The 27147-nt window shown below is 37.6% G+C and overlaps 1 protein-coding gene across 4 annotated transcripts in view; it reads right to left on the reverse strand.

The window, feature by feature from the left end:
* TLL1 (tolloid like 1) overlaps positions 1-23085 on the reverse strand; it is a 169657-nt gene extending 146572 nt beyond the window's left edge. The window contains exon 1 of one of the 4 annotated variants that reach the window (XM_088792448.1): positions 22053-23085. In XM_088792448.1, the coding sequence (XP_088648574.1) occupies positions 22053-22221 (169 nt within the window). In that variant the 5' untranslated portion in view covers positions 22222-23085. Of the gene's footprint in view, positions 1-20738; positions 20914-22052 lie in introns of those variants that run through there. The other 3 variants (XM_088792449.1, XM_088792451.1, XM_088792450.1) reach the window with 3 other exon arrangements.
* Positions 23086-27147: the final 4062 nt, after the last annotated feature.

Consider the following 27147-nt stretch of genomic DNA (forward strand, 5'->3'; position numbering starts at 1 on the left):
TCAAGCTCCTTACTGGCTCCTCCTCGTCGTCAAGAACTCAAAATGCTGAAGTATCCCAGAAGTTAAGTTCTTAGGCCTCTTCTTTATCTACAGTCGTTGCCCTGGGTATATCACCCTAATTCACCATTAGAAGTTCATCTGCATTCTGATGGCTTCTAAATTCCTATCTCCAACCTAGACTGTCCTTGGAACTCTAAACTCACATGTCCAACTGCTAATTTGATATAACCATTTGGATATCTAATTGGCATCTCAACTCCACACATCTGAAAATCATCTCTGATCTGCTCATCTCTTAGTGTTCCCCATCTCATTAAGCTAAAGTTTTAAACTTTGGAGCCATTTCTCTCTCTCTCTCTCTCTCTCTCTCTCTCTCTCTCTCTCTCTCTCTCTCTCTCTCTCTCTCTCTCTCTCTCTCTCCCCCACCCCCATATTCCATTCATCAGCATACCCAGTCAGCTCTATCTTCAGAATGTATCCAGAACCTAAATGCTTCCCTCCACCTTCCTTACTAATACTCTGCTCCTTGCCACAACCATGGCTGGCCTCTATTATTGCAACAGTCTCCTCATCTTCTCTTGCCCTGCTCCTACCTCCAATCTATTCTCAGGCATTTAAGGAGCTTCAGAATCTAGAACCTCTCTACTTCCCAGTCTAATTTCCAATCCCCTTTACCTGAGTTCCAGGCAGATTGAGTCTAGCTTGGTGCTTTCTACTCTTAGTGCTTTTCCACTTTTCTCTTTAATGGTGGGTACAATACAAAATTTAGAGGAAGACCTGGGTATAAATAGTGGCTCCACCATTTACCAGTGTACACATAAACCATTCAACTCCTTTTACTCTCAAAGCACTTTTCTTTAATTTTTAAATTATTTTCCAATTACAGTTCACATGCCATATTATGTTAGTTTCAGGTGTACAACATTTATATACCTTTCAAAGTGATCATCCTTGTAAGTCTAGTACCCACCTGACACTGTGTCAAATTACTTTTAAAGTGAGAATATCAATACCATGTGTTCTATGAAGCTGTTATAAAATCAGATTAGATACATGAAAGTGTTTGAAAAAATCCAAGTGTTGTAGAAATATTTAGTATCCACTATCATCTAATCCTTCCTATATAAAACCCAGGTTCACACCTATTTGTAAAGCATTTCCAAGGTGAACTAGTAAAAGAATATCTCTTAAAGTCCTACAGCAATGTTTGTTGCAAAGATTTATTATATTTCGTATCAACTTATATTATTGTCTCAAACAGATATTTCAAAATTGTAGTGTTGTTTAACCTTTCACAAATTTATAAGGTGTCTTTCATAAAACTGACCTTACTCTGCATTTGTTTTATAGTCATTTATATACTTATTCTGTTACTCCCGACCATACTATAATCTCTTTGCAGGAAAACACACTCTCTCCAAGATACTCTTTAATTCTTCACATATCCCACAGGTGCCTGGTAAAAGAAAATGCACACATTTTTATTACTGATATCCCTATTGGGATTCAATGAACAGGAATTGCTTTAACATCTCATGATGCACAAAACTCATGCTTCCCATACGGAAAGAAATATCTAGTACGGCCCTAAAAGAGAAGGAACATTATGGCTTGAGTCCAAAAATGAATAAAGCTGTGGCATGATGTTCTTTTAATAAAAGCATAACTGTGACATATTCTTAAATATTATTTCATGCTAAATGCTGGTCACAAATATAATCTCCATAAGGAGAAACAGTTACCAAATTGTATGTTTATAATTTTTAAACTTTTTGAGGCCACTGTGTCAAAAATCCAAACTCAAATAGTTTCAAGAAAAATAAGCAAGCTGTCAGAACCTCTTGAGCCTGTTTTGTTTCACATGTTTTAGTTGCAAACAATTACTGAAGTAAATGCTTACTGATTTCTCTACTACAGTGATGCAGAAAATATAAAACAGGTTTAAGGAAAACTCAAAGTTGTGAAACTAAAATTTTGGAAACGATTTTGATTCCTTGGTGGAACAGTTCCACAGATATGACACTGAATTAAAAAAAGAGAGAGACAAAACAGAAAGAGAGAAGCTGAAAAAAGAAACCTGAGTCTGCTAGCCTATAAAATTACTATACTGAACTGTAGGCCTAGTTCAAAGATCTAATTTACTAAGGGTCAATAAAACTAATTTTTTTCTCAAACTGGCTAGTCACATAATCATTCTTCCATGGATAAGCCTGAATAAACTGCAATAATTAATCTAAAATTAATTAAATATATCCTATTTTCTTTCTCATAATTTAAATAATTCCCTGCTTTTCACCTAAATTGGTTGGTTGTCCACCACTAATTCACCATATCGTCCATGTGCTGGATTGTCTGTGTTTTAATTCTGTACTTTCTTTATGTCTTCAATTGAGCAGCAGTATGAGACAGCTGTTAAAAGCCGGACTTTGGAGTCGAGCCACCTTTGTTCAAATCCTGGCCCTACCACTTACTAGCTTTGTGACTTACCATGTTTTCCCGAAAATAAGACCTAGCTGGATCATCAGCTCTAATGCGTCTCTTGGAGCAAAAATTAATATAAGACCCAGTCTTATTTTAATATAAGACATAATATAGTATAATATAATATAATATAATATAATATAATATAATATAATATAATACCAGGTCTCATATTAATTTTTGCTCCAAAAGATGCATTAGAGCTGATAGTCCGGCTAGGTGTTATTTTTGGGGAAACACGGTATGACAAATTACTTAACCACTCTCAGCTTCCTCTGTTACACTGGTATTTTAAACATTATTTAATAGGACTTTTATGAGTGTTAGAATTAATAGTTTTACGTAATATATTAAAACAACTTGATACATAGTAAGTGCTATATTCACTATTATCAATTTTAATTAAGGGTCAGTAAACATTTATTTAAGGGGTCAGAATGTAAATAATTTAGGTTGCAAGAGGTCCATAGTAACTTTAGTGGTCGCACCTACTCAATTCTGCTGTTGTAGCATGAAAGCCATCATAGACAATGCATAAAAGAATGGGCATAGCTGTGTTTCAATACAACTTTTTTTTTTAATAAAACTTTTATTTGCAAAACCAAGTTCAGCACTTTGCAGACTCCTGAACTATAACATTTTGAAAATGCTCCGGTCCTAGAAATGCACTGTAGCCTTATTACTCTAAAAAGACAAGCGGCATCATTCCTACAATATAATGAGAGTATCTTTCTCACTGGACATTTGTGGTGTCTCTCATTGGTAAGAGTCTGAGGAATGAATCAGAAAAGCAACTGATGATGCTTTTAGAAAACAGATTAGGAATCATAACTTTGATTTTAACACACGGGTACTCTCTCTTTACTTCAGCCCCTAATCCTAACCATTTCCAATATATTTATCACTCTTAATTACTCTATGCCCCCTTCAATGTTGTATTTGATGCTAATTTTAACCAAATCTCATTTCTATAAAAGTAGGTTTGTGTGTTTTTAATTCCAGGGAGGGAAGGAGTGCAAACAGAGTATGCCAGCAAACAGAAAAAACAATAGGGAAGGAGAAGTGACAAGGTAATTATGGCCCAGGAGTTAAAAACTAAATAGGAGTATGGAAAGTAACAATAAATAGGGAGAATTTAGTACACCAAATCCTTTGTGAAATGAGACATATAACACAGGGCAGAAGGAAAGTTTTAAACAATGAAAGGTATTTAAACAATGAAAAAAAGTCTTTGTTTACCAATGTAGTTACCATTTCCCGTGCTCCTCATTCCTTTGAGTAGATTCAGTTTCAGCGAGTGTCCTTTGCCATCTACTCAAAGGACATGTAGAGTAAGGTGAACAGTGATAAATTCTTTCAGCTTTTTTATGTCTGAAAAAGTATTTCACCTTCATTTTTCAAAGTTATTTTCACGAGGTAAAGAACTCTAAGTTTGAAATGTTTTTCTTCAGTACTTTGAAGACATTGCTCTACTGTCTAGTAGCTCGCATTGCAATGAGAAATCTGCCGACATGCTTATCTTTGCTCCTCCATATATAACTCCTTTGTATGTCCTTCCATAATGCGTTGTTTTCTCCCTGGCTTCTTTGGTAGTTTCTTTATCACTGGATTTAAGAAATACGATGATGATGTGACATAGTGCCGTTTTCTTCATGTTTCTTGTACTTGGGGTTTATTGAAATCATTGAATCTAGAGATTATTGTTTTCATCAGATTTAGAAATATTCAGTCGTAATTTCTTCAAATAGTTTTCTAGATTTTGTTCTGCCACACCATCTCCAACCTGGTTTACCTCTTCTCCTTCAGGAACTCCAATTACTTGCAAATTAAGCCACTTGATGTCGTCCCACAGCTCACTGATACTCTGTTTATGTTTGTAAAGTCTTTGTTCTCTTTGTATTTTATTTTGCATAGTTTCTTGTATTGTATTCAAGGTTATCAATCTTTTCTTATGCAATGTATAATCTGTTGATAATACCATCCAGTATATTTTTAATCTCAGGCATTGGATATATCATTTCCGGACATTTGATTTGGGTATTTTTATGTCCTTCATATCTCCACACAACATGTTAATTTTTTTTCTAGTATCTTGAGCATATAAAATACCATTTTTATAATAATTATTTTAATGTCTCTGTCTACTAGTTCTATCATCTGTTTCATTTCTGAGACATTTTTATTTGGTTGATTTTTCTCCTCATTGTGAATCATATTTCCGGTTCTCAAAGCCCAGTTGGGTTTTAAGCTTCTTTTTATTATAGAGACAGTATAACATTACATAAAGTTTGGGGAAAATGAAAAAAAAAAACTATTCATAGCCTTTCATTTTTACATTTTCTCATCTACATTTCTCTGCATTCATCTATATTTTATATACTTTACATATTAGAACTATCACTATCATGCTTACAAACATTCAGATACACAAAAGGGGGAAGTGTACATATATCTGTCACTCTTATTAAAAAAATACTCTGAAGTTCTTACCAGTCCTTATCCACATGCGTATCTCATTGTTATAATTGCAATCATAGCATACAGTTAAATTAATATTTCTAAGCTGTTATTTTATATTATAAAAATCTTTAACATGCCTATATATATCCTTTGTCATTATTTTTTCCTCTTAAGTTTTTTGAATTTTGGAAAACTACAAGATAATTTTTCCTTATTTTATAGGTAAAACAATTCAATTATATAAAAAAAAAAAATAGAGAGAGTCTCCACACCCCACTCCAATTCCATTTCCTTGGGTAACAAATACCACAGCCTGGTACGTATCTTTTCATATTTTTTTCTATTTATTTCTCTATCTCTTATATGTAACAATATATCAACAAATATATACTTTTTGTTGGTGAGTTTTGGGGGGAAACTTGCTTTTTTTCATTTATGATACTATGAATAACTCTCTAGATTAACATATATATGCTTAACAAATTCTCTCCAATATCTTCATTATATTCTCTGCTAAGGATATAACATATTTTGGTCACTATTTTCCTAAAATAGACAATCCCATCGTTTCCAGTATTTTTGCCTCTTAAAACAACGCTGCAATACTGATTGGATGTTAGATGCAATACTTGTTACGTTGTAAATTGTTAGTTGTTGGATATGTTTATATTCCCATAAATACTCTTTTGTTATGGGAAGCAGTTACGTTACTTGGATCCTTGCTGGTCTTTGTTTCAAGCTTTGTTAGGTAAAGACCAGAGCAGTGTTTAGTCTAGAGCTAAGTATTTTCCCAATACCGTGGAAAAACTCTCTTCAGTATTCTACCTGATGTCCAATAAATTATGAGTTTTTTCCACTTTGTTTGGTAAGAATAGAATACTATAACTTGCTCTGTGAGAGCTCCAAGGATTTTCCCCTTTTATCCTTTTGAGTAGTTATTTCCTGAGCCTTGGGTAGTCTTTTTACATGCACACACTAATCAGTAGTCAGCCAAATATTGGGTTGGCTGCTCTGCTGAATAAAATATAGGGATTCTCTGTAGGTCTCCAGAATTATTTCTCTGTGCAGCTCTCTCTTCTCTGAAACTTTGCCCTGCAAACTCTAGCTGCCTTGGACTCACTGCATTCCCAGACCCATCTCAACACAGGGAGACTTCTGGTCTCTGCCTGCATTCTCCAACCCTGTTCTATAGACAATAAACCGGGGCAATCATAGGACACATCTCATTTATTTCATATCTCCCAAAGACCACTGTCCTTTTGTTGCCTGGTGCACAATGTCTTGGGAAAGACTGCTCCCCAAGACTGGATCTATTTTATCCAGTAAATCTGTTACTCCATTCTAGTCAGAAGCAGAAGTGTACATAGCTTGAATTTATTAAGATTTTATCGAATCCCATATCAGTAAATATAATCATTCCAGTTGGAGTAAGTTTTCTTTAAGTAGTGAACTTCCATATAGAAAACCTTACTAAAGAACCAGTTTAAAAATTATAATTCTGTATAAGTTTATAAGGCTATCAAGAGATAGTCTCACGCAAAAGCTCAATACTAGGTTCCATGCTCACTAATGACTCAAAAAGCAAGCACAGTTTGGAGCTAAGAGAAGGACTGGAGTTGAGGGAAACAGCTACCATCTTGAAGAAAGACCTAAAGTAAAAAGATCAGAAGAATTTCTATAGCCACACCCCAAATCAAGGCTAAGTAAGAATGAGCTTAATGCAGAGGCACAATATAAGGAATGTAAAAGTTTAAAGGGCAAGAGAGTCATTGGGGTACCCAGACTATGAGCTGTGCAAAGTGTGAAGTAGGCTAGGGTTATCCTCAAAGATGCTTTTTCCACCTTCTGATTTTCTATGTTCTAGTACATTTGTGAAATGGGCCTGATCTTTCACATTAATGATTTTCATATTAATGACTTAATATTTACCCAGCATACAGTATTTGTCTTTTAAAAGAAAAGAGGCATACAGAGAGCAATGCTTAATTCAAAGAAATCATTAATGGCATATATTCAAGCAATCATAATGAGTCAATGATTGGCACATTGTAGGGCACTAAGTGACCTTTCTCATTCACTTCCATTCATACTCACAGACCACCACCACCAACTTCACGTATTTGCACCATCTGCTCCAAGATAGATTACGCATAATAACTGGGAATGGTCAGGATTTCAGAATAGCACTATAGCTCCTCTAATAAGAGGAGATCTGAATCTACTTGAAAAGCAAATTCAGAGGTACGTTTCTACAAATTAAAGAATAAGATTTCCTTTGAGGCCCTGTAACTGAAAGGTTATACAGGAAATTCTGAATAAGTGTAAATGTCAATTGAAGGTAAAGTTGTATTATTAAAAATTTGAATAATCATGTAAGAAGAGGTTAAAGAAATTCTGATTATTTTTAACTATAAAAAGGAAAAAGAAAAACATTATTTTTTAAAAAATGAAGAGATTGAATGATGGTGAGGTGCTTCTCTATTTTTTTTTTTCAAAATCAGTAGAACAGAATGCATTAAATATCAAAAGATGCAGAAACACATTCCTGATCTACCTCACTGGAAAATTTAGGGAAACAATTTTAGCTCATACTGCAGGTTAAAGAATAATCAAAGTTGCCTAAATGCATCACTAGTCAGTACAGGTAACTTGTATACTGCTTCATTCAAGCAGTATCTTTCCCTTGAAAATCACAATGGCTAGTTTGAATTACATATGGATATTCTTCCTCCATGAAATTTTAATTGAATCCTTTCAACTGAAGAGCATAAAAATATTTACAGTTACAATGAAGTCTTCATAAATAATTCATGTATCCTAAAAAGTCAGCTAAAACAAATGGTAGCTTAATCATTATGAAATTCCCATGTTAACAAAGTTAGATATATGATATAGTCTCATAGAAGACATTATGGTTATAATTAATATACAGACGGTGCCAAAAAATTTATACACATTTTAAGAAAGGAAAAAACTGTATTAAAATTGTAATACTCAATACATACTGATAACAAAAGATGAATACAAGTCACATTTGATTTCTGCAATTACAAGAGGCACTCAAAGTGGTTACCATCAGTGTAATTTTAATAGTTTTTTCCTTTCTTAAAACGTGTACGCACACATTTTTTTGGCACCCCAGTAATAATAATGAGTTTTAAATAAAGCCATTTAATCACCATGATTAAATGGTTTTAAATGATGATGTGTAACATTTTAAAGAACTTTTTAACATTTAGTCTTCTCTAGAGACTGTTTCTGCCAACATAGCAAGCTAAGTAGAGGGGCTGAGCTTCCTGCATAACTAAAAATATGAAATAAAATATTTTTTAAATCTCCCTAAATGTATGACAGGATGAGTAAAAACATTTTCATGGTTGAGTGAAGGAAAGAATCCAGAAAGATAAGCAGAAGACTAAAGTCAGCTTTCAACTGAGGGAATTTCCAAGCTAGGTTGACATGACTCTTGGATTGTCAAGCAGGGCTCAGAGGCCAGAAGACACAGTCCAAGGCACACCCAAGGTGGAAAGTCTAATTAGATAACCTGGGACTCCCAAATCTGGGACTCCTAAGTTTAAGGAAGAATAAGTATAAAACTCATACCACCCCAGGTAACAGTACAAAATATGATTTTCTAAAGGCTTGAAACTAAGGGTGTGGGAGCAATTATCCTCTGAAATTTCATAAGTAAAAATCATCCCCAAAGTAGGTTGGCATTCTAACTCGATATTACCATGGTATTCCAATAATTCAAATAAAAAATTTAGTTTAAACTTGTCCTGAACTGTTAGTATTCCCAGACACCCAAAAGAAGCAAAGAAAAATCCTTTCAGATTCATTAAGAGAACAAATAATTTCAATCTTCCGCAAACTATTCCAGAGTATTCATGAGGCTGATATAATCTTGACACCAAAACCCAACAAGAAGAGTAAAAGAAGAGTCTCTGGCCAATTTAAGTGAAAAACATAGAAACAAAAATGTCATCTATATCTATATCTATATCTATATCTATATCTATATCTATATCTATATCTATATCTATATCATCTATATCTATATCTATACATATATATATGAAATTATATATATATAATATATAGGAAATTTTTGTTTCTATATATTTATATATATACATATACATATAAAACATAGAAACAAAAATTCCATTTTATACATATATATAAAAGATTGGGGGGGTATCACTTTGTGAGGGGTGTGTGTGTATGAGGGCTGTGTGTGTATTTTTTTTTTTCACTTTGTTTTTTACCTTACTCATCTGTATCACTGTCTCTCCAGTCACTCAAGTATATTCTCTCAACCTTCAGCCCAAGGCTACCCAGGTGGTGACTGGTCTCTTAAATCCAATCTCTCTTTTCTATAATTACTCACACGGTCCAAATTGAAGCACTCATCAACACTTGTCTCTACTGTAACTCTAATGAGTCACCCTGCCTCCACTTGCTTTTTATTTCCTACACCAACTATATCAGACCATTCTTTACATCATCATTATCTTTGTAAAATATGGTGGTAATCAAGTCAATGATCTATTTTAAATTTTAAGTAAGTCTCCTTCCCACTGCCAAGGGATCAAGTTCATACCCTTTAGCTGGGCATTAAAGATCCTTTACATTGCACCTTCCAGAATAATTTCTTGTCAAAGCAGAAATCCTTACATACCCTTTGCTCTGCCCACATGAAACTATTTACCACTTCCTACACCTGCACAAAATCTTCACAGCTTCTGTTTTTATCTTAGTTATTTGACTCTAAACTTTTCTCCAGGAAAAATAATTATAAGGCTTCAAGGTCCAGCTCATATGTCACCCTCCTTAAAAAAAACTTTCTCTATCCCAAACATAACTAATACTTTCCTCCTCTGCGTTACCAGTGTTTTGTTTATTGCACTTTCACATTGATAATTGAAACATGTGCTGCTCTTTTTCTAATATTGAAATCCTTATAGGATGGAAACACATCTTATTTTTATCCCCCAAGTATCTTCCTGAAACATATCAGGTGCAAAAAACAGTGAATCACAGTTTACCAAGACCTTGTGCATTTAATCCTTACATGTTTTATAGACTATGTATCACTACCCCCATGTTACCAATGACAGAATTTAAGTTCAGAAACATTAAGGAAACCAAGTTAATGTAATTAAAAGTAGAAGAGCCAAAACTTGCACCTGGGTCTCCTGACACAACATTCAGTGCTCTTTAAATCGAACTATACTACCTAGATTTGTGCTATTAATTTTTATTGGTATCATAAAAGCTCAAGGATGGAAACTTCTTTTGCCAATGACTTGTTTGAGAATTTGAGACTCTTCATTTAAAAAAAGAACTATATTATAAATAAAATAAGTTAACTTACAATGAAAAGAGTAGCTGCTTACTAAAGAATTCAGATAAATTGAAGGTTTGTGAAGTTGAATTTTATGGAGATAATTAACAATATACATTTGTGCCAAGTGGAAGAATGTCTTCAAGGACAGATACAAATGATCAATTGATATAAGTATGTGTCTTTTAATATGTCATGTATTTAGTAAAATTCTTTAAAACAAAAGAACTTTCCTACAGTATCCCTGCCTGAAGCTCTTGTTTTTCCTATTTTGAGTACATGAGTACTGACCCCAAACTTGAAAGAATTGGACTCTCCCAATGTTATGTTCATCCAATGTGCAAATCACCTCTCCTGTGAATCATATGCAACTGGGCAACATTCCATTCTGATGGTAAAGTGAGAATGACATGCTCTGATAAGCACGGAGGTGATGCCCACCTACCTTGTCACAGTTTTGGTAGATTTTTTTACTAATGGACTAAAGTGGGAAGAGACAGATGAGAAACTACATACATTGCTTTCAAGGCTAATTTTCGCAAAGTCAAGTCAGCCTATTGCAGAAGCAGCCTCGTGGCTGCCATGATTTGGCTGGAAGCATGAGAAACCTAAGGCGTTAGGAAGAATGACCACTGGAGAGAAGTAAACACCTTCCTTTCCTCTCTGTGGACAGTGTGGACCATTGGCCTTGAGACTTCTGGTACCACTTCACAAGAGCTCTTGCTTTCGTTATCAGAGACACCAGGATTCAAAAAGACTTAGGGCTTGACCAATTTAGGGATTTCTAAGCCTCAGATACTGATCCCAGGAAAATTAAAGAATGTCCCCAACGTTACACACAAATACAGGGGCAGAACCAGTACTGGAATTTACATTTCTTGACTACCAGTACAATTTTGTTTTCCAACTGCCATACCACTACCTATGTAGAATTATTTAAACAAAGTAAAACTCATATTTGCTTTTCAAAACCCCAGTAGAATAGTGTAAGTAAAAATACTAGACATTGATTTCATTTATCATTTGTTTTTTGCTTCTCCTGACCTGTAAACAAAACAAACAAAAAAATCAACCATGTACCAGGATATAGATATAGTGTGGAGGACAGATAATGTGGGAAAATATGACAAATAAGTTAATGTTTTAAAATCAAACCTATTTGAGAAAAAGTAAATGGAAATCATGATTGCTAATACAGACCCCTTGCAAATAATTACATAAGTAATGATTGGTACATCCCATCCCAGTCCCCGGCCATATAACATAGTTCGCAAAGTGTCCACTTAAAAGTTGTTATGCTCTCCACAAAACTTTAGTCTTCATACAGTAGTCTCCCCTTATCTGTGGTTTGTTTCGCTTTCCATGGTTTCAATTACTCATGGTTTTAGTTACCCGCGGTCTGAAAACATTAAATGGAAAGTTCCAGAAATAAACAATTCATAACTTTTAAATCTCTGGAGTCCTGCACTTTCCCACCCCACATATAAATCATCACTTTGTCTAGCGTCTCCGTGCTGTAGACGCTCCCCACCCATTAGTCACTTAGTAGCCATCTCAGTTATCAGATCAACTGTGGTGATATCACAGTGCTTGTGTTCAAGTCACCCTTATTTTATTTAATAATGGCCCCAAAGCACAAGCGTAGTAAGGCTGGCGATTTGGACATGCCAAAGAAAAGCTTCCTTTAAGTGAAACGGTGAAAGTTCTTGACTTAATAAAGAAAGAAAAATATTGTATGCTAAGGTTTTTAAGATCTACAGTAATAAAAAATCTTCTATCCATGAAATTGCCTAATTTATAAATTAAACTTTGTCATAGGTATGGATACAGGTTGGTACTATCCAGTTTCAGGCATCCACTGGGGGGACTTAGAACATATGCTCTGCAAATAAGGGAGGACTACTCTATACCATAAATAAAGAAAATTCCAGGAAAAATTTACAAGAATATATATCCTGATTATCAAAATTTATAATAGGACCCATTTTCAAATACTAAATTGAAATAACTATAGCATACAATTATATGATTTAAATATAAACAACTATTTACATGTAAACTATCATCTATCTGCAAATGGTAAAGTTAACAGTACACCAGTTCAGGCATTGTATCATATTTCATACTTGTGTAACCTCAAGGATAAATCCATGTTTCATTCACAGTGAGTGTTCAATAAAGGTTGGATGAATTTATGAATATTTGTAGCTTAGAGCCATGTGCTTAAGCTTAATTCTATGTAAACATAGGATTGTGAGTATGTAAACTCTTTAAATTAATCCAGATGGCAAATAAAATCTGAACCAGAAATTACTGAAAGAATAGATAGCCAAGATTTTATTCACACACTAGACAATGTAAATTGAAAATTGACAATATATTTTGAGTGAGTGAGGCATTTGAGCAAATAACCAAGAGAATAATACAAGTTGATATTTGTTACTCCGACATCTTTCCAAACAAAAAGGTCTATTTGGGAGGGTTTAATCTCAGTTGCAATATTTAGAGGACTTGAGATATAAATGCATTTTTATATATGGCAAGGAAAAAAAACTTTAGCCCACAGATGTTTTTATAAAGATCATCTTTCCACAAGCAAGTAGTTGCAATTCAAAAAAATAAAAAAATAAATTCTCTACTTCCTATATGTTTATGCTACTATGAATAAAAATTATACAATGTTTACTGACAAAGTGATTTTTACATTCATTTAATTCTTGTAATAACATCGTAAGAATCATAACATCAACTCCATTTTACTGATCAGAAAACTGAAGTATAAAGGGGTTAAATACTTGCCAAAGCCACACACAGTTACTATATGGTGGTCCAGTATTAGAAACTATATCCATTAAATTCCAAAGCCTAAGTTTTTAATAGATACACTATTCTGAAGAAGGAGGAGGAAGAGGAGAGAAAGAAAGAAGGAAGGAAAGAGAGAGAGAGAGAGAGAGAGAGAGAGAGAGAGAGAGAGAGAGAGAGAGAGAGAGAGAGAAAAGAAAAATATCATAGCAACAACGGCAACACATGGTACTCAGAGTTCTAGATTCAAAATCTGATTCCCTCACTGGGTGACAGAGGTCAAATTATCTTGACCTATACTAAGCTACAGGTGCTGTTCAATATAGAAATAAGATACATTATAGGATACTTGTTTAGGAAGCCAACAGTTTTGTGTATGAAGCCATATTCCACCACTGAGCTCCATTACACATACTAGAGATCTGTTCTTATTGTAAACATGTTAATCCAAGACATCCTGGAGGTGTATTTTATAATCAATATATTTTTTCTGTAATTTAACTCTTGGTCACTAGCTCACCCAGCCAACTGCTCACAAATCTTTCCCCATGGAAACATAAGGCAACACATGGTCCCTGATTTAGGTCACTACTTCTGTTACCCATTCCAGACGGCAAATCCCAATTATTCCTCCCCAGATGACTGCCTGCAGTCTATACTCACCTAGGTCTGGATACATAATATTTCTTCTCCTGGGACTAAAAAAACTATATATAGAAGGCTTTTTAGGTTTAGAAAAGGAGGCAGAAAAGGGAAGCCTGTTTTACCAGACTTTGCTCTAACCCATTTGTCAGAGAACAAGTACAAACAGAAACTCTTCCTTCTAGAAAACTTTATCATTTTATACATATATATATATATATATACATATATATATATATATATACACATTATATATATATATATATACACACACATATATATATATATATATAAATACATTTATTTTTTTCTTGAAAGAAATTGTAATACAATAAACATTACATATAGTATATATTTTGAATGTACCAGACTTCCTACTCTTAGGAAACCAGACTAGAGTTCCAATAAGTTTAGTTAACCCTACGATCTCTAAAAAGCTTTCAAGCTTTTAACCTTAGGACTTTTAGACTAGTTGGGATTGGAAAAGATCAAGCTGTTTATGTACCTTTTCACAGCATGTTTGTTTTCTCAAAGGCATTCACACATCATTTACATACATAATGTACACTGTACACCACTTTCCTGAATTGCCTGCATTTGAAAGGATGTACCTCATAGTCTTCATGGGCTCATAATCATGAAGTCACTGAATACTCACAGGGCAAATAGAAAGTGTGAAACAATTTAACATGTATCACACAAAATGCTAGAGTCTGTGCCAAGAATGGGACACTAATGACTGAATTTTAATCAAATCCAACTCAACCCCTGCCTTAACTGACATGAAAAGGCAGCTGTCACAATTTATACACTTGTAGGAGAGACACAGCAGCGTCTCCCTTACACTATTTAGCATTTTCATTTGTCTCATATATAACTGGGGCATTTCATTGCTAACTTTCCACACTTAAAAAATACTTTCATGAAAGAGAGTAGGTGCTGCCCTATATTCCATGCAGTTGAAAGTATTGGCCTTACTCCAACAACATAGTATATGGCTTATAAAATGCAAGACTGTTGAAGGCAAGATACAGTGTTGGATGCCCATTACACAAATACTATCACTCCAATTGCCAGTCTTAATATGTTTGTACTGGCTAGACAGCAAAAAATAAAGGATTCTGAACCTGGGTTCAAGTTCTCACGACTTACCAACTGTGATGACAGCCCAGCCACTGAACCTTTCTGAATCTGTTTCCACTTGTGTCCAAAAGGGATGACAATAATGTTAATTGATGGAAATGTGGTGAAGATAGAAGCCCATTTTAAATGTTTAATGTAAAAATATGAACTATGTTATTTTGACATGAGCCCTGAAGGCAATTCATAGATATGTTAGGTATATGTGGTTCAAGAATTTATTTTCTTGAAAGTTCTCCATTTGGATGGTTTTCTACTTATGCATGACATCCTTCCCTGGATTATTTTAAAGGTTTAACTTCCATGAGATGAGATATACTTAATAACATAATAACCTGAGTACAAAACACAAAATACCATAAACCCTCAATTACTAGGCATTTGTGCTCTAAAGGATCAAGACAGAGAAAAGGATCTCCAACCTACCAGGACAGTCCATCCATTGAACTAATGCCAAGGTGGTTCCAATGCTGTACAAGAACTGAGATTATCCTAATAAACACTTCAAATCCACTCATGGCCAGAGAGGAGAGCGCAAAAGCTTCTGATATCAGCAAGCAGGCCAGGAGACATTCGCAATGTCCCTATGGGATACAACCCAAGTGCTGACAGGTTAACTAGATGAGAAATGTAAGGAATGAAGAAACTATTCCACCCTCTTACCCCTCCACCTCTGCCTCCCCCATCACACAAATTAAATGTCATCAATAGGAAGTTCAACAACACAGAAGATATCAAATGCTAATATAAATACATGGTTTGTGTCTCCATCTCTGTAATGACTCCCACGATTTGTAAAATGGTGCAGTGTGTTAAAAACTGTTGAAATGTCTTTTATAAACGTTGAAGTGAATGCTTTGAGCAGCACACTAATACATAAAATTAGATTTTGTTTGGGAAAATAATACATTTTGGAAGCACTTCTGACCTATGTAATGTATAGTTTCAACTTTTTAGAACTATTTTCATTCCAGAAAGATTTTCTTTTTTTTAATACAGGCGATAGCAAATATTTTAGCTTAAACTATAAACGTAAATTGCAGGAGAAGAGCTCAGGAAGACAAACACCTTCTCAGTTCACTTTCTGGATTTCAATTAACACCTAATTTACAATACTTCTTAATCCAAATATATAGTTGAGCTCTTCAGACTAGCTTGACAGGATTAGCACACATTTTGTAAGGAGCTGACAAAACAAGCATTCCATTAGCCTGCCCATAATGTCTCAAAATCTAATAGTCAATATCCCACTTTCAGGGGATGACAATGACAAGAACATAATAAACAAGCAAGAGATTCCCTCCTCCTGCTTTCTGGGGAAAAAACACATTTTATGGAATTCATTCCATAGCTTTGGAGCCATAATTTTATTTTTGATTTTCCTCCCAAGCATTATTATTCAATAGATAACTAAAAGAAATAAACCACTAAAGCCATATTGCTAAATCATTCTACTGTATCCAGGGTTGGGGAAAGGGCTCTCCACTCCTTAATTTAGGAAGGATAAGTCCAAGATTAATTCCAGATCTTGGAATATGAAAGAACTGTAAGAGGCCTCAAAATTTCCCCAGAAGAGGAAATCCTACATCCCCAGGAATCCTGCCAGGTACCTGAGTCCTGGCCTAGCCCAGGCCTAGCTGTGGGCTCAACATGCTGCAGAGGCCTTTCCTGAAGTTCAGGGGAACAGCACTGCCCCCTGCCCCCACCTCCCCAGACACCAGATGGTCCCAGCAGGATGTGCAAGGCCTCATTTTAAATGGATTATTTGCCTCTGTCTTTTCTAAGCATTCTTAGAAAAGCTTAGGAAGGGACTTAGTTTTAAATATCTTAAGCAATGGGTCTAAGGTACTATTAGAAACAATAGGAAACATTCTAAAAGGAAACAAATTGATGGTAAATCACTAGCACTTGATATTTTCCACCTGAGTTCTAGAAAAATTTAAGGGCTGACCTCTTTCCGCTAAACTCAGTGACTGACAGGCCGAAGGGATTATTAATGTGATTATTAGTCTTAGGTTTATGAAGAATATGGTGGCAACTACAAGGCAATTGGGTCTAAATTTTAAATCAGTGCAAGTTGCTATGATGTACAAAAATAGGATTCATACATATACAAGGGGAGAAGACAATATGGTGTCTGTAGAAGATCTGCATGGTGTGTACTAGACGTTTGTAGAAAAGTGAGCCATCATGAGGGCAAGAGGAGAAGCTGAAGAATTACAATTAACTTTTTCAAAAGGCCTTCTCAAGGATCTTACAGACTTCAAACTGTTTAACCACCGACTAAGGAGGCCTCAACAGAAAAGGTGGGAATCCCTTCACCTGGAGTCTCTTCTCTGAGGTAGTTCATGTAATAATTCACAGAATTATTAGTCTGAGGGAATATATTTAAGAAAAAATAACATATCTTATTCATACCTAATAATAGTAACTGCCATTTGTGGACCCAAAATGGATGTTAGGCCCTCACAACAAAGGCTAAAGAATAACTATTAGCAAATGAAGAAGCGAATTCAAGTATACCGAATATAATGCCTTATCCACCCCTTTTGCAGAAACTGTATTTTGGCCACTTCTTCGTTGGCCCCAGAGGCAGGAGGAGAAAAACAGTTTAAGATCTGAGGAATGAAAACTGAAACAGAAGAAACTGGCTCAGAGAGGCAGCTCTATGAAATGCATTTTTAACATGAGGGCTTGGCAACCTAAAGAGGTGCTGACCAAGAAAAATATATGTTTGGATATTAAATATTATGATGGAATAAAGTAGACATGGCGTCAAACATCAAATTCTAAAATGCCTTAACTAGGAGGCTGACAATGAAGCCAGAAAGCACAGCCTTGAGGACTGGAAAAATGAGAAGATCTTACAGAGAAATTATAAACTTGTGCAAATTATTCCAAAGACTTAGTACACCAGGGCACTAGGACACTGGTCATAAAGCAAAGCCGAAAGAAGAATCCTTTAGGATGCCTAAAAACCTATTTCTATGTAAACAGGCTTGCGTGTGCTACTCTAACGGCAAATTTAACCTTGCAAGTCACTGACCTTTAATCATGCTTGGATTTTTTCCAAGAAAAGGAGTCATTTACTCAGAAAGTGGTAGAAAGTCTTTTTTTTCAGGGTGCTTACACTTGTCTAAGAGGATAAGGTTACCCTTCTGAACAAATATTTTCCCTCAGTCTTATCAGCCTCTACCTATCATTCAAAATACTAATTTTTTCAATCTCCTTATTTAATATTGTATTTTCAATTATTTGAGCTTTCCTGATATCTCCTGAAGTACAAAACGAAAAGAAAGAGGAGAGGGGAGGAAAGATGGAGGCAGGAGGGAAGGAGATGGGGAGGAAGAGAGGAGGGTATTTGTGAATACCGAGTCGGTTTCTCGGGTCACTGTTTTTCCAGGTAATCTCTAGACAAATCTGAGAGATTAATTTACACACTGAATTTGCCCAGCCTCTTCAGAGATATTACTACTCAGATTAACACCTATTGGAATAGCTCAACAATGAAACAAGACACCTCAGTCTCTCTCCTGGAATGACTTCCTGCAGCATCAGCTTCCCAGTGTCCCTCAGGACCCGCCTGAACTAGAGAGAGTAAAAGAAATCTGATTGCAAATTCAGATGACCATGTACTGCACTCAAGAAACACAGTCAGACATTCCTTTGAATTGTCTGCATCTTTGTGTCTATCTACTTATATAGAAATTAACTACCTATATTCTATCCTAAAGGGTTTGGCTGTGTAAATGCACATGCTGCATTAACTACCTGCTTTCACTCACACCAAAAAATGTCTTTCTAAATCAAAGTTCAATGAAATTAACACAAGGCTCCCTGTTTGACCTACAGTTTCATGAACTTGAAATCAGAGCTGTGATAGGTATACAAATTATATTGTTTCACAAGTACATTAAAGATGTATAAGTTATCATTATGAATATTCCTCCTTTGATAACATTTGTTCTTGGTTAGAGCGGAAGTTTGTAGATAAGGGATGAAGATCGCTATTAATAATCTATAGATACTGAGAAGGTATTGAGAACATACTAGATACCTAACAGGGGTAATCAATCCCTGTGATAAACATTAAAAATCAGGTGTGACCTTTGTCCTCAAGGACTTTATATTCTAACTGGGTTTGGAAAAGATGAAACTTTCTTAGTCATTCCACTCATATCAGATATGAATGTAACCACATTTCTACTAGTCTAGACTCCTAGCAAACCTGGATGAATTTCTATTGTTTGGATTTCAAGGAAAGCCTACAAAAGTCCAGCTAAGACCACAGTATAATCATTTAACATAGCCAGACTTTGCAGTCGTGAGGCTAGGAATCAAGTTCTGGGTGATCTTAAACGCATTTGACCGCACCAAACATCAGTTTTCCTATCTGTGAAAAGGGAACATTAACAAATTCCATCATAATTGAGTTGAAATAATGTACTCAGAAGTGCTCTGAAACCATAAAGCTCGTCAGTCATTATGACATCAAGCCACTGTGTGGTTTGAGGAATATTAGGACCCCTGTTAGAAAACTTCAAAAAGGGCACTTTATTCCAGGGCCATGCCCTCCACTCTGCTCTTTGGAAAGGTGCCCCAGAGTCTGGAAAGCAGCTTCTCTTACCTTTGCATGGCCATCTTTCACGTCTGTCCTCATCTTTTTTTAGTGACCTTTTTTCGACTCTTGTTTGGGATTTCAATGTACTATTTAATTTTTTTTCCTGTTATTATAACTTTTGTCTTATACAGTGCCAAAAGGGAGGCACTACGATTTTGCCACTCTTTGGCCAAGATAGCAAATTGAAGCCTTTCATTCCACTAAATTAAAAAGCAGGGTTAGTTTAAAAGTGATCTCAGATTTTGGGCAAACTTTCCAGCCTTCCAGTTGGACCATTCTTATTTCACTTTCACTAGTGCGCATGCACACACACACGCCTCTTGTACTCAAAGATAGGAAAGAAATAAGGTTAGAATAATAACCCATTCAAAGTTGGTTCTTGTTTTAACTTCAACAGCTATGTTAAAAAATAAATCAGTATTAAAGGAAAAGCAAAAGTAAATGCTATTAAAGATTGTTTTTTCCTGCCCTAGATATTTATTTGCTGAGGAAAATAAACATTTATGCTTGAGGTGTTTCAATACACATGGTGCAAACTACTGAAACTCTAAAATTGAAAACATTCATAAATAGAAAAACAAAACCACTTACATTCACAGAACCTTCTTCTGGACAATGACTAACATAAGATAAATATGAAAGAACTTCTGAAAATGTATTAGCTATTTTTTGACATTTATACTATATTCATATTTGAAGATAATGATTTTTAAAAGATAAACATTTTTACTTTATGTAGAAAACTATATTTATTTTCCTGAAATTAGACCAACGTATACATACATATGCCCTGGTTCTCAGATTGGTCGCTAGTTTAATCTTGCACACAACAGAACATCAAAATAGATGTTTTCCTAGACGATCTTTAGAAATAACATACTGCATTTCTACTTTACCTGAAACAAGAATATGCACAATTTTCACACAGTTGTAAACACTGTTCAAAACTAATTTCTCAATAAATAGTATGCTTAGAGAATTGCATAGTACTGAATTCTGGTTGCCCAGCCACTAGTCACACCATAGCAAAACGTGTTGTGTCCTCCCAACAATCAGGGATGTCCCAAGAAACTTTTGGTGGGATAGATTAAGTGTTAACAGTTGACAGAAGAAAATTTATAAGCCAAAATTGAATAAATCAGGATTCTGAGTTCCAAACTGCCAGGTTTCTGCTAAGCTTCTCCAAGCTTTAAGTTATCTTTCCCCAAGAAAGGGCTGAAAACAACGGGAACGCAACACACATACCCTTCTTGTCTGAATAATGTGTCATCAAAGGTACAAATTAACAGGGGAATGTCCAGCATGTTCCTTCATTTGTGTACATCTCTCCTTCCTTCAGGCCCAAGAGAGGATGAATAAGGTTTACCTAGCTATGGACGGGAAAAGCTCGCCGGCACAGACCGACCAACCCCTCACACCATCTGGAGAGGCATAGATACCTTTGGTACTTTGCCCACTCCCTTCCTCTTTGCTTCGCCACAGCCCACGCCTCTAGAGAGGGGCCGGAACATGCCTTCAGCTTACAAACAATTCTACTGTAAAGTCGGCCCCATCAACCCCTGTAACCTTCCTTCCGAAGTCAGCCGTGAGTCCACATTGAATCCGGGTCACCTCAACCTCATTGCAGTAGAGCAAGGGTCCAGGAGGCCCCGGAGACCCGGAGACCCGGAGACCCGGGGGAGAGGTGGCGGCGCTGGCACCCTGGGGCGCTGTGCTCACGTGGTCACTGGCCGCAGCACGTGCGTCTCGGACCTGCGATGGCAAGAGGGAAGCACCACCCCTCGCGGGAGTGGAGACCCGCAGAGGCACAAGAGGCGCGGAGGGGAGGGGACGGTCCCAGGGCGCTCCCGGACCAGGCGAGGAGAAGCTGAGCTTCAGACGGTGCCAGTCTAACTGCCGTTCCCAGGGTTGTACGGAGGAAGGAAGACACAAGTTTGAAAGGGGTAGCAACTTGGTTTTCTTTTTAAGGTTTATTTTAAATGAGCATAGGCATTTGAATTCCATCTAACGTTAGAGCTTCCAAGGTCGTCAGAATCCCCTCTCGCCTGGAACCCACACTTGAAATCCCTGGCAAAAGAGGGAGCAAAGGTGTCCCGAGGTAGCAATTCCATCCCCACCCACCTTTTAGGGAACTCAGCCCACTCGGGCTCAGGCGAGCCCTGGGGAACCGCTCCCTGGAACAAAGAGGAGGTGTTGTCCCCTCCAGGCATAAAGCCGGCTGAGTGCTGGTATTTAAAACCTACGGCAGCCAGCTGTGTTTATGGCTCCTTTCGTTTTGCTGGGGGAGGGGAGGGGAATCAGAACTCTGGGACGTGTTTTCTTCCAAACTGGGAGAAGGGAGCTTGGCAATCGATGCCACTAACACAGAACTCCAGTCAACTCGGGCTGCGGTGGCTGCCACTTGGGGGTAGGGAGGGGAAGGGAAGGAGAGGAAGAGAAGGAGGGGCGGCGGGGCTGGCGAGGGAGGGAAGGAAACAGGTGAGCTCCCACCGCCACCCATCGGCGATCCAGCGCCGCGGCCCCCGGCGCACCGCCGTCCCAACCTGGAGAGGCACTTACCGGCTTTACACGGGTCCTTGTAATCTAGCGTCTCCGCTTTATCCTCTTCATTCCCATCAAAAGTGTAATCATAATCGAGGCCAGTGCAGACCCACAGCTCCCCGTAGAAAAAAATCCCCAAGGCCACCAGCCACGGGAGCATCCTCCGGGAAAGCGTTTCCAACCCCATCCTCCTCCCCTGGAGGAAAAGGAGGGGACGGGACCCGGAGGTGAAGCGTCCGCCGTCCGCGTTGATGCGCGGGGCGAGGGGGACCGGTGCTTCTCTCTCCACCGGGAGGCTTCTCGGCGGGACCGGGGTGTTCAGGTGTCCGGAGACATGCGGGTGCCGTTGGGACAGTAAAGAGGGCAAGAACTGCCTGTTACCCCCAGTTGCAGAGAGAAGTTGGCGAGGGGCCCGCGGGTGGGCGGAGGGCAGGTAAGAAGCACCGCTCCCGGAGGCGGGGAGGAGCAGCTGAGGGCAAACGCGGTTCTCGCGGAGCGGGCGCTCGCAGCCTGCCAGGTAGTCCTTCTGGCGGCCGAACTTCCCACGGCTGCGGCTGGGCTAGCGGCGCCCTACCGGTTCAGCTGCCACCGGAGCTCCGGCTCCCGTGCTGCGCCCCGGACAAAGCCAGGACCCGGCAGCCGAGCGCGAGCCGCAGCCGCCTGCGCCCGCCGCCGCCGCCGCCGCCGCTCCGGGAAGATGAATCCGGTCTGCACATCAGCACATCTGAACTGAAAGGGGAGACCGAGGAAGGGGGTGGGGGGCAGGCATGTCTACGCTGAGAAACCTTAAAAGCCTGCAGAAGCCAGCAGAGCAACTGACTGCAAGGGGATCCAAAAGTGTGAAGATTTGGGGATGCACTGTTTGCCCTTTTCCCCCCAGGCTCTCTTTTTACCCTCTTCCTAACTTGGAAAAAAAAAAATCTTCGCAGCATCTAACCCAATCACTTGCATCCTGCTTACTTATTCATACAATCAGGGTCAGGATCCGGGCCACAGCCTTCTCTCTGACTTCTTTTGATAGCCTTATACAAACAAACAGACACGAGCGCGCTGACAATTCCAGTAATATTTTACTGAAGATTAAAATGAATATATTTTGTATCTGCGTCTGCGACAGTGATTAATAGATGATGTATGTGTCAGTCTTGAGTGCCAGACCGAGGGTGGCACAAGGGATTGTGATAACTTAGTTGAAAATCTCTACTGCCCCTCCCCCCAAATAAACAGCGAGTGTTTCTTTCCTTTGCAGCCGTTTAACCTTAGTGCAGCCCAGGAAAAAAGAAAATGTGTCGGAGCCTCCGCCACTTTGGTAAAGAAATAGATCCCATTAAAAGTCCCCTAGCCAAAAACTTTCGCTAAGAACCACGATCCTCAAAACTGCAATTAAAAGAAAAAAAAAATCCAAAGTCAAGTTACAGATTGCAGCAGCAGGAAACGCTAAGACCTTGCTGATGGGCTGGCGCTTTGGCTCACGTGGGAGCAGGAAGGGAAGTTGGAAGGAATACTCGGGAAGCAAATTTTCTATGACAGTTCTGGCACCCATGCCCAGAGTTGCTCCGTATCCTTGGGCTTGAGTTGTTTTATTCTGGAGGAGAGTGTGTAAAACCTGGCAGCGCGATCAGCGAGGTAAACCACATGTCAGCCTAGCAGACGCAAGACAAACACAGGTTGTGGGAAATTGGGGAGGAAAAAAAAATCAGAGGAAATCTCTGCAAAACCCCTGTTGTGAGCAATTCAGAGGTTTCCCCACATCTGCAAGTAGTTTCCAAAATAGGTGAGAGGACGTCACCCCCAAATTTCCAAGGGACTGGTGATTGAGACCCTTCCGTTTTCCAACTAAATTGCGAACTGTCACTTTAGCAGGGACTAGTTAAAATTTTTTCTATTGCCTTTACATCTTTATTTAATATTTAAATTTCCCCCTTTTCCCAAGTTACCATCAACATACAGGTTCATCTAAAGGGAAATACGAAGATAACCACACAGAGACACCTACCACACACACACACACACACACACACACACACACACACACACTTGATAGGCAGACCCAGTCTTTGGTTATGGGATTTGACCAGGTTTTATGTTTGTTAAAGAAAAATTAGAGGGTAATCTTGAAGAAGTATCAATTATTTCCAACTTAAACTAAAAGTAAAAAGATGACAGGACTAAGTAGAACTGACTGGCAAAACGGGCTTTCTCAGAGGCCACTGCAGGGATGAAGCCTCTGGTCTGCAGACCTCAGACTTTTAACCCACAGGTCACAGAGAAGAGAGCACATTTGAAAAGAACATGTTCAATAAGCAGGTAGAGGTATTTGATTTTCAAAACTCTTGCTGAGTCATTCTCAAATTCCTTTACCCATCCAAAAAAAAATGTTTGCATAATTAATAATGGTGTTGTTCTAGTGCAGGGCTAAACAAGAACATATTCTGATTAGCCCATCTGAAAGCCCAGAAAATTTGACTTTCCTTTGGAGATTGATCCTTGCTCTTGAGCTCCTAACAGTGTCCTGACTCCCTACACCTAGATATTTAAAATGTCCATCGTTACTCAAAATGTCAGCAAACATCTCATTAGACTATTTGATCATAGGTAAGTTTGTAGGAGGTTGTACCTGGAGTTTTTCTAAACATCACTTACTTCCTTACTTGAAGGAATACATATGTCTCATTCATTTGTCCTGAAAAAATGATACCATATAGGGACATCTGCCTCATTATATAATGACGTGTATTGTTTTCCTTAAGAATTTATTATTAGTTTTACAGTTTTATAAATTTGTAATCCAGAGTTAGAATGACTAACATAGGAGAGCCTCAAATCAAAATACAGAAATGTTTATAGCTAAAATACTTGCAAAGAATACTTATTCACATCACAGACCTCAACCCCTGATTTATTTTTAAATATTATTTTCAAATATTTATTAAATCTACGTTTATAATAATAAAATATATACCTTTACGTTTAATTTATTTCTATAGTTGCTATGATTGCAAACTAAAAATAGATTTTGCCCTGTCCATGAAAAAGCATGAATTTGCAAGAATTTGCAAGAAAATGGGGGGGGAGGGGAAGAAACCAACAAGAATATGCATGTGAGGAGGGAGTTGAGTGTTCTGTCAGAATGTAGCCACATACATGTACGTTATGTGAATCCAGTCTCCTGGGAAAGATAAAAAGAGGCAACCAATTCCTTTAGTAAGCACGTACTGAAGTCACCTTGGCTTCTAGCTGGCAACTACCCTTGACCAGCAAGCATGGCCATCTGCAACAGGACCTCACCAGCCCCCAACAATCCTCAGGAATAAAACCACCCAAAAGAGCCGAAGCAAGAAGTACCCTCTATGCCAGTTGGTATGCTCTGTCTGCTATCACAGTAATTAAAATAAACTTGCCTTGTAGAAAATGTCAATTAGAAATATCTATTTTCTAATCTAGTCAATTTGTGAAAAGCTAGTTGTGATTGTCTTGTTATGAAACCAAGTGATATATGACTATATTCCCCTCATGTCCCCTGTAAAAAATAATAATTCAAATGGGTATGAAGTAAAATGCGTTCCCTCCTCTCCCTTGATCTCACCCACCTCCTCTGATGTAAACACAGATAACCTATTAACCAAACAGTGTGTGTATAGATTGACCCCCATGAAATTGTCTTATCTGCAGGTCAAAAACAGCAAATATTGCCAGCTTCATATGGTTCAACCTATTACTGTAACACATTTTTTAAAAAATCCTTCCTTGTAGTAATGGTTTTATTCTTCTGAATTAATCTATACGCCTAATATTTTTAAGCAAAGAGGCCATTGACTTCCCCATATTCTTTTCTTTTTTAAAAACCTTATATTCTACGACTTTTTTATATCACGTTATTTCATATCGCACCACTGCAGGATGCCCCCAACCTTTGATAATTGGGATGACACTACATTCAATCAAACTCGGGCTTATTGCAGTGTCCTAAGTAACAAATACTGTGTCTGACAGAATGGAAAAGTGAACAGAAAGCAATATTTGCTTCACAACAAAAGTTAAAGAAGGTGTTTGTTTGTCTGTTTATTAAGAAAGACACACATCTCCTCAGGAAAAGAAAAATACCTTCATGCTACAATGGATTCTGGTCTGAACAGGGCTACTGACCTAAGAGTCTCTGGTACATTCCTTGATACCTGGTAGTTTGCTATACAACCCTGGTCTCTAGAGTGCTCTGGCTGCGGGGAAGAGACACCCTTTGTTTTTTTATGGTTTCTCCAGACCTTTTGACTGTCCCTTTCACCCCATTCTGATGTGACCCTCTACAGCGTGCATAACACTTTGTTTTACCATCTTTACTATTAGGCTCTTTCGAAGCCCTGAGGAATTCTACTCCTTTCTCATATGCATTTTCTTGTTTTTTAATATTTTCTTGCAAATTTATGGGGTTTTTTTTTTTTTTTTTTTTTCATGGACAGGACAAGAGATTAGCATCTCCTAATTCTAGTTGGGTGGCCCAAAATGTGGTACTTAATCCACCGATGGTTACCTGCAATGATTTTAAGTAATAGAGTAATAAACCTTATAAAAATATATTGGTGGTTACATATATGTGTATGTGTATTAGAAAAAAATTATTTACAAATGTGCAATTGCATATATGTTATTTACAATGATGCTTAGATTAAAAAACCAGTAAGTTGCCTTATGATATTAAGTCAACAATAACAGTAGCACGTGAAGGTTAACAGATGCCTGATAAACACTGATCCAATTCAATTCCTATGTCCCTTTACCCCACACTGTCTGTGAACAACCTTTGGCACCTTCCATCACACCTATACTTCACTCTATTCCTTCTCTTACCCTCTTATCACCCATTCTCATTTCTAGGCCCCCAATGCAAAAAGGCTATGTTTAGACACGGAAGCTGTATGCGTTTGCTCTTAGCACTTTTAGTTTGTTTGTTTGTTTAGGCATTACTTGCTATGTAAGTCTCAGGAAAAGCCACTGACTTGTTTGTTCAGAAACCGCATATTATTTCCTAATGACATCTGGAAATGATTGTATTCTTTACTCAGTCATCAGCTTTGCCAAAGGGAAATGGAGGAAAAGGAGTAGAGTTAGAAGGGGG

This window comes from Rhinolophus sinicus, chromosome 15, assembly GCF_057876585.1.
Source record: "Rhinolophus sinicus isolate RSI-liver-muscle chromosome 15, RSI-T2T, whole genome shotgun sequence".
Classification (NCBI taxonomy): Eukaryota; Metazoa; Chordata; class Mammalia; order Chiroptera; family Rhinolophidae; genus Rhinolophus; species Rhinolophus sinicus.